Source organism: Oreochromis niloticus, linkage group LG20 (assembly GCF_001858045.2).
Source record: "Oreochromis niloticus isolate F11D_XX linkage group LG20, O_niloticus_UMD_NMBU, whole genome shotgun sequence".
In the NCBI taxonomy this organism is placed as follows: domain Eukaryota; kingdom Metazoa; phylum Chordata; class Actinopteri; order Cichliformes; family Cichlidae; genus Oreochromis; species Oreochromis niloticus.
Window position 1 is genome coordinate 34,629,625 of NC_031984.2, and position 12,762 is coordinate 34,642,386.

At 40.4% G+C, this 12,762-nt stretch overlaps 1 protein-coding gene across 1 annotated transcript in view; it reads right to left on the bottom strand.

Annotated features, from left to right (window-relative positions):
- Positions 1-9,736: 9,736 nt before the first annotated feature.
- LOC100694124 (coiled-coil domain-containing protein 22) overlaps positions 9,737-12,762 on the bottom strand; it is a 22,681-nt gene continuing 19,655 nt past the window's right edge. Inside the window, exons 6-9 of the mRNA XM_019349343.1 lie at positions 12,176-12,271; positions 11,844-11,903; positions 11,678-11,752; positions 9,737-10,372 (exon numbers count right to left, since the gene is read on the bottom strand). Of these exons, the coding sequence (XP_019204888.1) occupies positions 10,259-10,372; positions 11,678-11,752; positions 11,844-11,903; positions 12,176-12,271 (345 nt within the window). The 3' untranslated portion in view covers positions 9,737-10,258. The remainder of the gene's footprint in view (positions 10,373-11,677; positions 11,753-11,843; positions 11,904-12,175; positions 12,272-12,762) is intronic.

The following is a 12,762-nucleotide window of genomic DNA, read 5'->3' on the forward strand; positions in this document are numbered from 1 at the left end:
GAAGGGGACAGAGGGGGGGATGCCTCCCCTGCACCCTGGTGACACATCTTTACCCCAAGGCCCTGCATGTGTGGGTGGTTGTGGTGGAGCGGGAAGAGGGAGGCAGCTGGAGATGGGGAGGGAAGGAAGGGAGGGGCAAGTGACCCCTCCCTGGGGCCAGCTCAACCGCTGACCCCAGTAGGCACCCTGATATTCTGCAACCCGCCAGGAAAAGGGGGCCCAGGCCCATCCGGACCGGGGCCCAGTTTAGCAGCGCCGCCTGACCCCACAGAGCCCGGGACAGCCCACCCGACCCCACCACAGACAAAACTGCACCCACCCCGTCATCCACTCATCTTCCAGACTACACAAGACAACAGAAGCCCAGGCTGAGATCTTCCTCCACCTCTCCTATATCTCCCCCTCCTGCAGAGTGAGTTCCTGAAGAGAGGAGACCTCCTGCAAGATGTTACAGCCTCCACCACCAGTTGAAGAGCCCCCCAGGTGGCTCGATGCACTGGCGGCACCCTGCGCCAGGGCTGGGCCCCCATACACCCACCCACCCACAACCCCGGCAACACACCAACCAGGACCCAAGCCCCCAAGGCCCAGCCAGGGCCCCAGCCCAGAGACGGAGCACCCCCAGAATCCCACGCCTGTCCCGGACCCACCCAGGGGCAGCCAGGCTACCAGGTCAGTAACCCACGTCCGTCAGCACAGACCCTCCCCTAACCCCGCTGTGAATTGGTTTGGCAGTGTGAGCAGTTGTTGGTAGACGTAAAGCCCATCTTGAACATCCGATGACCTGTATAGTGCACTCTATGTAGTATTTTGTATTGAATTAATTGAAGACTGGGATTTCTAATTAAATGAAAGGTTTTTAAGCAAATCTGAGACCAGAAGTTTTGGTCTAAGTTAACTGATAAATCCGCTTCCCATTTTGCATTAGGAAGTGATATTCATTCATCTGTTTTAGAAAGCATTCTGTATATTTTGGAAAGTAATTTGGGGGTTTTAAGAGTAAGAAATTGTACCACACTTGGTGGTGTTTGTAGTTCAACTTGACCCGGTTTAAATTTCTTTTTTACTATGGATTTAATTTGTTGATATTCTAAAAATCTTTTCTTGTTGATCCCATATTGTGTAACTAGTCTGTCAAATGAAATAAATTCTGTTCTTTCTAGTATATGTTCTAAATATTTGATTCCTTTACCACTCCAATCTGAAAAGTTTATCATATTATTGTTTTGTAATATGTCAGGGTTGTTCCAGATAGGTGTACGTTTGCATGGGATTAATGAAGACTCTGTCAACTTCAGAAACTCCCACCATGCTGTCAGAGAAGAGCTGATGCTGACGCTTTTGAAGCATTCATGTCGTTGGATGTTTGAGCTGATAAATGGTAGGTCTGAAATCTCTAGATTATTGCAAAGTGCTTGTTTTACATCTAGCCAAGGTTCATCTAAGAGGGTATGTTTTAGCCATCCTGAGACAAATTGAAGCCTGGCTAAGAAGTAGTGCTGAAAGTTAGGTAGTTCTAATCCTCCTTTATCCTTGGTCTTTTGTAGTGTTTTTAAGCTTATACGTGGGGGCTTATTTTTCCAAAGGAATTTGGACATATATGAATCTAGAGATCTGAACCAATCTTGTGGCGGTTAAGTTGGGATCATTGAGAATAAATAATTTATTTTTGGTAATGCCATCATTTTTATAGCGGCGACCCTTCCCATGAGTGATATGGGTAAACATTTCCATCTAGCCAGATCGCCTTCTACTTTCTTTAAAAGTGGGATATGGTTTAATTTAGTTAGATCTGCAAGCTTGGGAGAAACATTAATACCTAAATATTTTATATTTCCCGATTGCAGTGGTGTAGAAGAAGAATTATGGAAGGAGCAATTAATCGGAAGGACTGCAGATTTTGACCAGTTAATTGAGTAATCTGATATTCTTGCAAAAGAGTTTATCAATGCAATCACCCCAGAGATATTGGTTTGTGAGTTTTGGAGAAAAAGTAACACATCATCCGCATAAAGGCTGATTTTATGTTCCACGTTCTTGCATTTTATGCCCTTAATTACTGAATTCTGCCTAATTGCTGCTGCTTGTGGTTCGATAAAAACTGCAAACAGTGAAGGGGAGAGTGGGCATCCCTGCCTGGTGCCCCTCAGGAGACAGAAGCTGGAGGATGTTTGGTCATTTGTTTTGACACAAGCTGTTGGGGAATTATATACTATTTTAAACCAGTTAATGAAAGAGGTTCCAAAACCAAATTTGTGTAAAGTTGCAAACAGAAATTTCCAGTTAACTCTGTCAAACGCTTTTTCTGCATCTAAAGAAAATATTGTAGTTTCAAGGTTTTTACTGCATGAGTAGTCTATCAAATTAAGTAATCTACATGTATTTGTTGATGAGTGCCTACCTTTTATGAAACCAGTTTGGTCAGGATGAATTAAAAGGGGGGTTATTTTCTCTAGTCTCTTTCAGAGAGCTTTGCAGATTATTTTAAGGTCTACATTTATAAGGGATATTGGACGATAGCTTGAGGGATATACAGGGTCTTTGCCTGGTTTTAGCAGGAGATTAATGTTTGCAGAATTCATATTTGATGGAAGTCTGCCCTTTTCTTTGATTTCCAACAACGTTCTGTAAAAAACTGGTGCCAGAATCGTCCAGAATTCTTTGTAGAATTCTGCAGGAAAGCCGTCTGGACCTGGAGCCTTATTATTGGGCATACTTATCAGGGCTTCCTGGAGTTCACCTGATGTCAGTGGTGAATCCAGTGCCATTGATTGAGTGTCTAATAATTTTGGAAGAGTTATGTTGTCTAAAAACTGATCAATTTCCTTTTTAGATGGGTTTATTTGTGGTGAATACAACGTTTTATAGAAATCCCTGAAAATGTTGTTTATTTGTTTCGGGTCATATACTGTGTTCCCAGATTAATCTTGAACAGCACATATAGTTGTTTTTTATTTATTTATTTTTAGCTGGTTTGCTAGAAATTGACTGGATTTATTACCATGTTCATAATTTTGTAAGCGTAGTCTTTGTACTAAGAATTTTGTTTTTTTTATCAATTATCTCATTTAATTCTAGTTTTGTTTTGCGTATTTTGTTCAATGTTTCCTGATCTTGGTGGGACACGTAGGCTTCTTCTAGGGATTTGATGGTTTTTTTCTGATTCCTGAATATTGTTGTTTTCTTCTTTCTTTTTATGTGATGAGAAAGAAATTATCTTACCTCTCACCACAGCTTTCCCTGCTTCCCATAGAACAGAAGCTGATGTTCCGGGAGTGTCATTAAAGTCTAAATATGAAGTCCACTCTTTTTAAAAATATTTAATAAAGTCTTCATCTTTAAGCAGTGATGTATTAAATCTCCAGTTTTTACTTGGCGTAGTATTATTCTTGTGCATTAGTGTTAAAGATACAGGAGCATGATCGCTGACAGCTATAGGGTGAATCTCAGTGTCTGAAATGTCCCTCAGCAGTGAGCTGCTGACCAAAAAATAATCCAGACAAGAGTAGGAGTGATGGACATGTGAGAAAAAAGCATATTCCTTACTGTTGGGGTGAAGGGAGCGCCATGCATCGCAAAGACCAAAGTCGCTCATATACTGTTTGATTATATTTGTGGACTGCCAGTTACGCTGAGTTCCTGCTGTGTTGAGCCTGTCCACTTCTTCATTTAGTCCAAGGTTGAGGTCGCCTCCAAGAACAAGTGTGCCATCTAAGTGTTCAGAGAGTGCACTGAAAAAACCGTGAAAGAATGAGGGATCATCAACATTTGGACCATATACACTTACAATACATAGCTTTTTATCAAGTATAGATAGTTTAATGATTAAGAATCTGCCCTCTGGATCTATAACTGTATCGAGTACTGTGAAATTAATATTTTTATGGATTAAAATTGCTACTCCCCTTTGTCTAGAATTATAACAAGCTGAGAACACATTAGGAAACTCGAGTGTTTTAAGTTCATTCGAACCTCTAAGAGGTCTGTGGGTCTCTTGTAAAAGGACAACATCTGCCTGTAGTTTTTTAACCTCTTTTCTCTAGAGCCAGCTCCATTTATATTCCATGTAACGAATCTTAGTGCACCCATAGATGTCTGTGTATAACTAGGGGTGTATGCTGTGTGTGTTGCTTAGACAGGTGGAGAGAATACATCACTTGTTCATAAATAAAGAGAGGGAGAGAGAGAAAAAATGTGTGGCGAGATGCTCCCTGAGTCTGACTATGTGTGTGCATATTTACTAATATGAGTACGCTTGACTTAAGTGTGTGTATCCTGTTTGTCTGTGTGCGTTGTGTGACTGATGTAAATGTGCTGCCGTTGAGCGCATGACTGTTCGTGATCGTGCTGTGCGTATGTGTCAAAATAAAGGATGTTGTTTGTGGATGAGTGTGGAAATAGGTGATCGAAGCAGTGAAAGAAAAAAAGAATGAAACCAAGGACAAGGGTGAGCAGCATAAAAACAAGAGGGGGAAAAAGAGAGAAGAAAAAATGAGAAGAAAACAAAACTGGAAACATTCCAATCAAACCATTGACGGAGAGTGACGGTGTAAATTCTGCTATGATATCACACTTAAGATGTGATTTGATACCAGTAAGTTAAACAGATGTTAATGCAAGTTAGTGTGAGTGGATGGGGAAAGGGTGTAGCGGATTCTTATCTGGTGTGAAGTTAATACAGCCACGGAGTGATGTCGGGGTCGCGGTGGAGCTGTCCGTCCACGTACAGCCGGTCCAGTGCCCGCTGTCCGGTGACAGCGCGGGAGCCCTTCTGGATGAAGCCACATCGGATTGGGAAGAGGACCCTGCGTCGTTCCAGGATCTCTTTGGGGAACTGGTCGTTTACGCTGAAGTCCGTTCCTTTTAATTCCCTGCCGCAACTTTTCACCTTTTCCTTTTGTTTGAAGTGGCCGAATTTGGCCACGATAGGATGTGGTCTCCCGGTCGCAGCCCGCATGGGGCTGATGCGATGCACCCTATCGAAGACGATGTGCTTCACCGTGTCCTCCGGCAGCTTCAGGTGGGTTTTGATGAAGCTTTTCACCGTAGTCTCCACGTCTTCTCCAGCGGCTTCTGGAATACCAGAAAATACAAGACTGTCACACCTGCCACGAGCTTGTAGATCAATAACTGTCTCTTTTATTTTTTTATTTTCTCTATTTAGCTGAGTAACATTGTCTGTGAGACATTTTCAGCAGCGAGCGTTTCCACCTGCTGCTGGCTGAACTCCACGGATTCTCGCAAGGATTTAAATTCCCGGTGAAGAATTTCCACCAAGGACAGCCTTGCATCGAAACTGGACAATCGTTTGTCGATTGACTCCAGTATGTCGACAATATCTTTGCCGACTGGCGATGTTGTGCCGGGGGAATCTGCCGGGCGACATCTTTTCGACGACGGCGTCTCAGATTTGGCTGGGGAAGATGCACACTGGGCCTTCTTCATCACGAGATCCTGGAAGCACTGATCAATGTAATCTTGGAGAGCCTTTAAACTCTCCCCGTTGTTCTCCAGGGTGTTGGAGATGATTTAGACAAATGTTGTTAGTTATAAGACAATTGATAAGTGTATTTGGTAATACTGAAGCTTAAAGGAATTTGTTCAATTCTAAACTACCATTCGCTTTAATTTTCCGCCAAAATCTCCGGCGTCTGACGTCAGTTACAACATGAGTCGCTTACCTTGTCCGTCACTTCCGTCCTGTGTTAGACTCCTGCCTCCTGTGATGTTTATCTCTAATGAAAATGTTTTTCCAGCTATAAAAGCTGCCGAATTAAGTTTCATTCCACGTAAGAGTCCTGTGTTTGGGTCCTACATCCTGCCTGTCACAGCACACCATGACAGAAATTCAATTTTATAAACTCATTCATATATCTACATGAGTCTCCATCTATATTAAAGACTTTTTTTCTTTCAAACAGTTCGAAGAGTCCCTTATGGTTCTCAAAATACTTCCACAAGTCCAGTAAGTGTAATCCAGTAACATAACATATTGATGGTATTATTTTTAATACAATTTGAAATATGAACAACAGTAACTGAAACTGGTATGTAAGATGCATTTCCTGTAGATGCAGTGTGAATGCTAATAGCTGAATAGTTTGAGTTGAATTTTTATAATTGCTGAAATCTTTGGTGAAAAACATGTTTAATGGGCTGAAATACACCGAAACATTCACCTGACAGCCAAAGCGCAGAACTGAAATTCACACAGAAGAACTTGGAAACTAGCTGAACAGCTTGAAAATGTACATAAGAAAAACTGTCTAACGGCAAAAGAAAATTTAGAGCTAGAACACATCTGAATCATCTGAATAAGTATTAATAGTTCATATTCTTTAAACCACTGGAAGAGTGGAATTATGTATTTTACATGTCTAAAATCAAGAATCTCAAATGAAAAAAACTGAATATTTTCAGAATTGCTGTGTGTGTGTGTGTGTGTGTGTGTGTGTGTGTGTGAGACCCAATTTTTATTCTTTGGGGGCAGCATTTCATCGGTGGATTCAAATTGAGCAGATTCAGACTGGCTGACTGGCATAGAAACACACAGGACACCCCATGCTCTCTGTGTGTCTCTGTGTGCCCGTGTGTGTGTATGTTTCTATGTCTGTGTTTATGTTTGTATCCATGTTTGTAAACATTGCTTTCTGGATGTGGGTTATGTGTCACTGTGTTTCTATGTGTGTGTGTACATATTTGTAAACATTGTTAGGCATGTCATTTTTGCCTTACCATTGTGTATCTGCCATTTGTTCGAGGGGAAATCCTCTATATGAGAAATACACTGCAGAAAGCCTGTGTCTCTCTTTGTCTCTCTCTGTGTGTGTGTGTGTGTGTGTGTGTGTGTGTGTGTGTGTGTGTGTAAGGGCTACAGCAGGTGCAGCTGTTTGGGCGGGAAAAAGTACACAGCCTCTCTGATTGGTGGATTCAAATTGAGTTCAGACTCATTGACTGGCATAGATCCACACAGGCCCCTCTGTGCTCCATGTCTATGTGTTTGTGTGAGTCTTTGTGTGCATGTGTGTCCATATTTGTAATTTTTGTATCTGCTGGCTGTTCCTTCTTGTTTTTCTAATGTTTCTGCCAATTTTTCACAGTTGAACAACAAGTAGTTTTGAGAAAACCTCAGCTTTTTTCAGCTGGCCATTTTGCTTTTCCAATATTTCTGCTTAAGTTATTACTTTTCTACTAAATTATACTATTTCTGCTACTATGTTACATTTCTACTAAGTTATACTATTATACTACTGTATATTATGTTATACTGTTACACCACTTCTTAAAAGTTGTTATTTTTGTGCTAAATATTTCTGCTGAATTACCATACTTCTGCTATGTTGTACTATTTCTGCCAAGTGATTATTTTTCCTCTAAGTTATTGCATTTTTGCTAAGTTGTTATGCTTGAGCAAAATGATTACAAGTTCAACTACTTTTCAAATACTGACTTCAGCTTCTTCAGCGATTTTCAGCTGTTTTCAGCAGACAGCTTCAGCTTTACAGCATTCACACAGCATTTTCGCAGGAAATGCAAATTTTTCTAGTTGAGAATAATGTTTGTTTTTTACTTGAACTCAGTACAAAAAAATACACACAGTACTTTAAATTTGTTTATTAATCACTGGAATAATTAAACAAATTTTAACTTAAGCTGCCAAATAACTGTAAGTTAATTTCAGTACATAAATACTGTGGTTATTTTTAATTCAGTTTCTTTTAGTTTGTGGACATCAGTTGTATTAGTAACAAACTGAGACATCGACTTGAACCTGAGACTGATATTACAGGCAGTCTGTGAGTGAAGAATCCTGTGAGAATGTTAATGATTAATGAGGGGTTTTTGAAGTACAAGTTTGTTACTGTCCTTACAGATGTGGAGACAGAAACATGCTGCTGTTTGTACATATTTAATAATCAGCTCTGCACAGGAGCTGAAGATTAGTCCAGCCTGTTATTCTTGCAGTATAATCATAATAATTATAATAAAAGCACAATAATGATTGGTAGTTAGTGACTGAGCAGCCTGTGGATTTTCTCCGTTGTTCATGTTAACCGTTTCACTGCCTCATCTTCGGCTGCAGGTCTGAACATCCTTCAGTTCAGTTCAGTCAGAGCAGCAGAGTTAATGTCTGAACTGCAGCACTGACTTTAATGAACATTCAAGCACAGAGTGATTGCTTCAGTCAGGGTATATTCATTCTGATTAGTTACCTACCACACCTTGCACAGACAGCTGACTGTTCATCTTAGCGAGCTAGCCAAGGAGTTACTAATCAGCTTACAAACACACATTTCACTTACTGAGAAAATGCAGCACCTCAGGTCCTTCTGTCAGTTATTTCAGTTTACTGCAGAACACCTCACACTGTTAGTTTGAAACATGTAGTCCTGGTTTCTCAGCGTCCCCACTGTTCCACAACAGATCTCTCTCTCTCTCTCTCAGGTTATGGACTGAAAGTATCGGTGACTGAAAATTGTGTTTTACCTATTTTAGACCATTTAGCAATTTTATTTTATTTTTATTTATTTGTTTTAATTCCTAAATCTCCATCTTCTGAGAGAGGAAAATCACCCCTCAGGTCCTCTCGTCATATTAGCCCTGAAGCATTGCTTTACATCTCTCTGATGTGTTGGATCCCATTTTTATCCATGAATTGTGTGTGGACACTGACTGTGAACTTTAAAAACATACTTCTTGAATTATTGGACTCTGTTGCTCCTGTAAAGAAGTTAAAACTTGTCCAAAGTAGAAGCTTGTCTATCTGCAATTAGGGGCTGGTTATCTGATAATTCCCTGCTTCTTACTGCTGATAAGACAGATTTGACATCCATTGGACCACAAAAATTCTATTACTTGTCCCAAAACTTCACCTTGAAAATTGATGACTATGTCATAAATTGCAGGGACAAGTTAAAGGATCACCTACAGAACATAGCTAAAATCAGACACGTTTTATCACTTGATGCTGCAGAGGTTCTTGTCCATGCATTTGTGTCTTTGCACTTTGATTATTGTAACACTCTTCTTTCTGGGTTACCAAAAAGTTTTGGAGGTTAACAGATGGTAGAAAATGCAGCTGCTTGCATTTAAACCAAAAGTGGGAAATGTGAGCACATTACTCCAGCACTGACATCTCTTCGCTGGTTGCTTTGTCAGGTTTGAGCAGATTTAAAGACTTGTAGGTGAGTCCTGTTGCTCACCTACAAGTCTTTAAATAGTTTTGCACTTTCAAATCTCTCTGCCTTTTTGCACCTCTATATTCCATTCCGTGCGCTCTGATCTCAGGATAGTGGCCTTCTAAGGGTTCCCAAAGCCAGAAGAAGAACTATTTTCTTTTCGTGTCCCATCTTTGCGCAACAGCCTCCCTCAAGATGTTAGGGAGGCATGCTCTGTGGAGGTTAAAGACCCACTTGTTCACCCTATCTTGTGTCTTAATTCTATGCCCAAAGTTTTTACTGGTTCTTATTGCTATTCCCTTTTGTTTTATCTGTTTTTAAAGTGTATTGTTTTTTTCCTGTTGTTTTATTTATCTTTACATAGCTGTTCAGCACTTTGTTTGAAAGCACTTATATATATATATAAAATAAATAAAACCACTCTAGCAGAGTTGGAGCTGGGAATCTTCCAGAACTGACCAAAGATTAGAGTATCATTAAGAATCTCTGCTTTGGGGTATTATTGGATCATTGCTACTTCTTTAAAAAAAATAAAATAAAATAAAAATCACAGTATCTTCAAGCATGTAAGGCATCTTTATTTAGGCTGGTACCATATATACAACAATTTGCTGATGGACGACAGATTAACTACATTTAAATGCCATTCGCTCAACTTAACATGAAATCATGACAACTTATAGACTGAAGGTCTGAAAATGGAAAGGTTACTTGTGTTTTAAAATGTCAAAGGAAAACATTAAATTTCAATCACAACATCTCATGATGTCTCATATATCGTTATAAATGACAGCACCTGCTGCTGCCCAGTGTCGTGTTTCAGTTGAATGCATAACAATCATCCCCCAGGCACACCAAATACAAATTCAACATGTTCCATCTACCGACCTATTTGTCCATCCATGGCACACATTTCAATAACAGAGTTTCTGTGGTCCAAAGCACACTTTGTCTTTTTCAAAGAAAAGTGGGTCTCCATGTTAATGGACAAACATCTAAGTGTGACAACTGAAGTGCTGTTTCAGTCCCATTCATGTTTTCACTTTAGCCTCATAAAGCAGAGCTGTCCAGGGCCTCTTTCATCCTTCTCTGACTTTGGCAGCGAGTGAAGCATTCTCCTGTCGAATAGCTTTGTAGTCTTCCAGAATCCTCTCCAGGTTCGCCACAGTTTTGTTACCGTTTTCTGTCTCAATCTAACAGAGAATAACACAAAATGACCAAAAGACCAAAGATTTTTCAAAAGACACATGTTGCCTGTGGTGACTAAAGATAAACATATGGATAAAAATATAATTACTGTGTGCCTACTATGCACCTCCTACAGGTATAACGTAGCTTAGCAAATACAACAACAAACAAAAAGACCTCAGCAAACTGTGACTGTTGCTGGTCAACTAATAGCCCTCAAATTTAAAGTCTAATGCTTTTTTCTTATTGGTTTGTTTTCACAAATACAGTATTGAATAAAACTCTCAGCTAGGACTAAATATTTAAACTAAAGAGAATTTGGCTATTGCAAAATCTGGACATATACAAGTTGTTGCAAAAGTTACCGCCTGACTGCTAACCACTGTTCACTGAGTGGAAGCTGATGATCCACATGTGACGTATATAAGTGAGAAATAACATGACCAATACTTTGCTGCAAATAGAAATCGATTCAACTACTATGAGAAAAGTTGGACTTTGTAAATTCATTGTGCGTTGCTTTTATGCCACACGTAGGTGAGGGGGGTAAACCTCTGACAGCACTGTCTACGGGGTAGGTGGGTAGAGGTTTGAGGCGATAACCCACAGGAAGAACATCCCCAGGAAAAGAATGACCTGAGCAGGAGATTTTTAAGTTTACAAAGGAGAGGCGGCTACTTTGGGTCCAGATCAAGAGCAGGCTTTAACCCTGAGGAGGGCAGAGGAGATCCAGAAGCACGGAAACAAGAAAGAAAAAGGAGCGGGTGAGGTTCTTTCACGACACTTTTTAATACGTGTAAAAGTCTACTGGAGGAGAAAAATAACAGAAAGCTGCCACCCAGCAGGAGCTTGAAGAGCACACCAAGACTCAATTATGTGACCCTGAGAACACCTCACTTGGCTCTCCAGAGCATGTGCCTCGTCTCACTGAGCCAGTCTTCAGGTTTGATACTGCGCCTCCCAAATGGTCTGAAATTAATCTTGTGGTAAACAAGGCTGCCTTGGCACAGGACCAAATGGCATGCCTTATAAGGTCCCATGGTGCTGAAGCTCCTCTGGAAACTGATGAGGATAGCCTGGAAGGCCCAAGCCATCCCCTCAGAGTTCAGCCAAGCAGTCGCCACCTTTACACCTCAAGAGGCCACAACCAGCTGGCAGGTTGCTCAATCTCACCCAGCCTTCAACATCCTGCTCATCGGGTCACAGTTAACTACATCCTGCAGCTCTTTTTAGGCTGGACAACTATTTGAGCAATCAATACTGCACAAACTATTCAAGAGTATGAAATGCAGTCTAGCTGTAAATCCTACCTGCTCCTCTAGATCTCGAATCTCTCTCAGGATTGTACCGGTGTCTTCAATGGTTTGGATTAGCTGATTACAGTTCTACGGAAGAATGCAAGATGATGAAAACATTTGTTGTTGATAGTCATCAAGGGTATAGTAATATATGATATACAGACGAACGGTGACATACTTCATGCAAGGCTGCCAGGTACTTGTAGGATTTGCGGACAGTTTCATCTTTTTTGGCATCCTACACAAATCATACATGACAAATATTTATTGACAAAATAAACACAGGAGCAACTGATTTCTCTGAAAAAAATAAAACAATCAAGTCAGGGAACGACAAGATTAAAGAGGATCTATCCCATCTCTGGGAAGAACTCAAACCTCTCCTTAGTAAACATCTGTTCAATGAAGAAAAAAATTTGCTGGTTATAGAGAAATGGTAAAATGATAAAAAGAAATCATCCTCATTATTACGCATGACATGTCTGAACAATGATAAAAACTCTCTACTACCTTAAAGACCAGCTCATCAGTCACAGCAAATGTCCTGTCTAGTTTTCCAGTCAGATTATTGATCTCTTTCTGGAGCTCCTTAGTGTCTGATAAAATCTGAAAGGAAAGTGAACAGTGTTAAATCTGAATTTTTAAGGTGCAAGATTTTGTGAAAATCCTGTAATTTTCAAATCACCAGGATTTGAACTTGTCTGAGATTTTAGCAGATGCACATATGGTATGAATGTGAAAGTCCTACATGACTTCCTTCCTGAGATCTTGCATTCAGAAGATTTTGCATTCATTTTCATTTTGGTACACATTTCAAAATCCTACGTCGCCTCGTTCTTGAGTTATCACATTCACAAACTTGAATGTTCACACCACCTGCCCGCCTGTACACCAGACCTCATCAGCCTTTTACGGCTGAGGGGTAAAAACAGAGAGAAAACCCAAACAATCAAAAGACCTCGTATGAGAACACAGTTGGTGACTCCTGCAAACCAGGCTCAGAGAGGAGCAAACATTTGCCATTACTTGTTGTGGGTGAGGGGAAAAGAAGAGAGCAGAGGACAAAAAGTACACTATGAAAGCAAGCCAGAACTTAA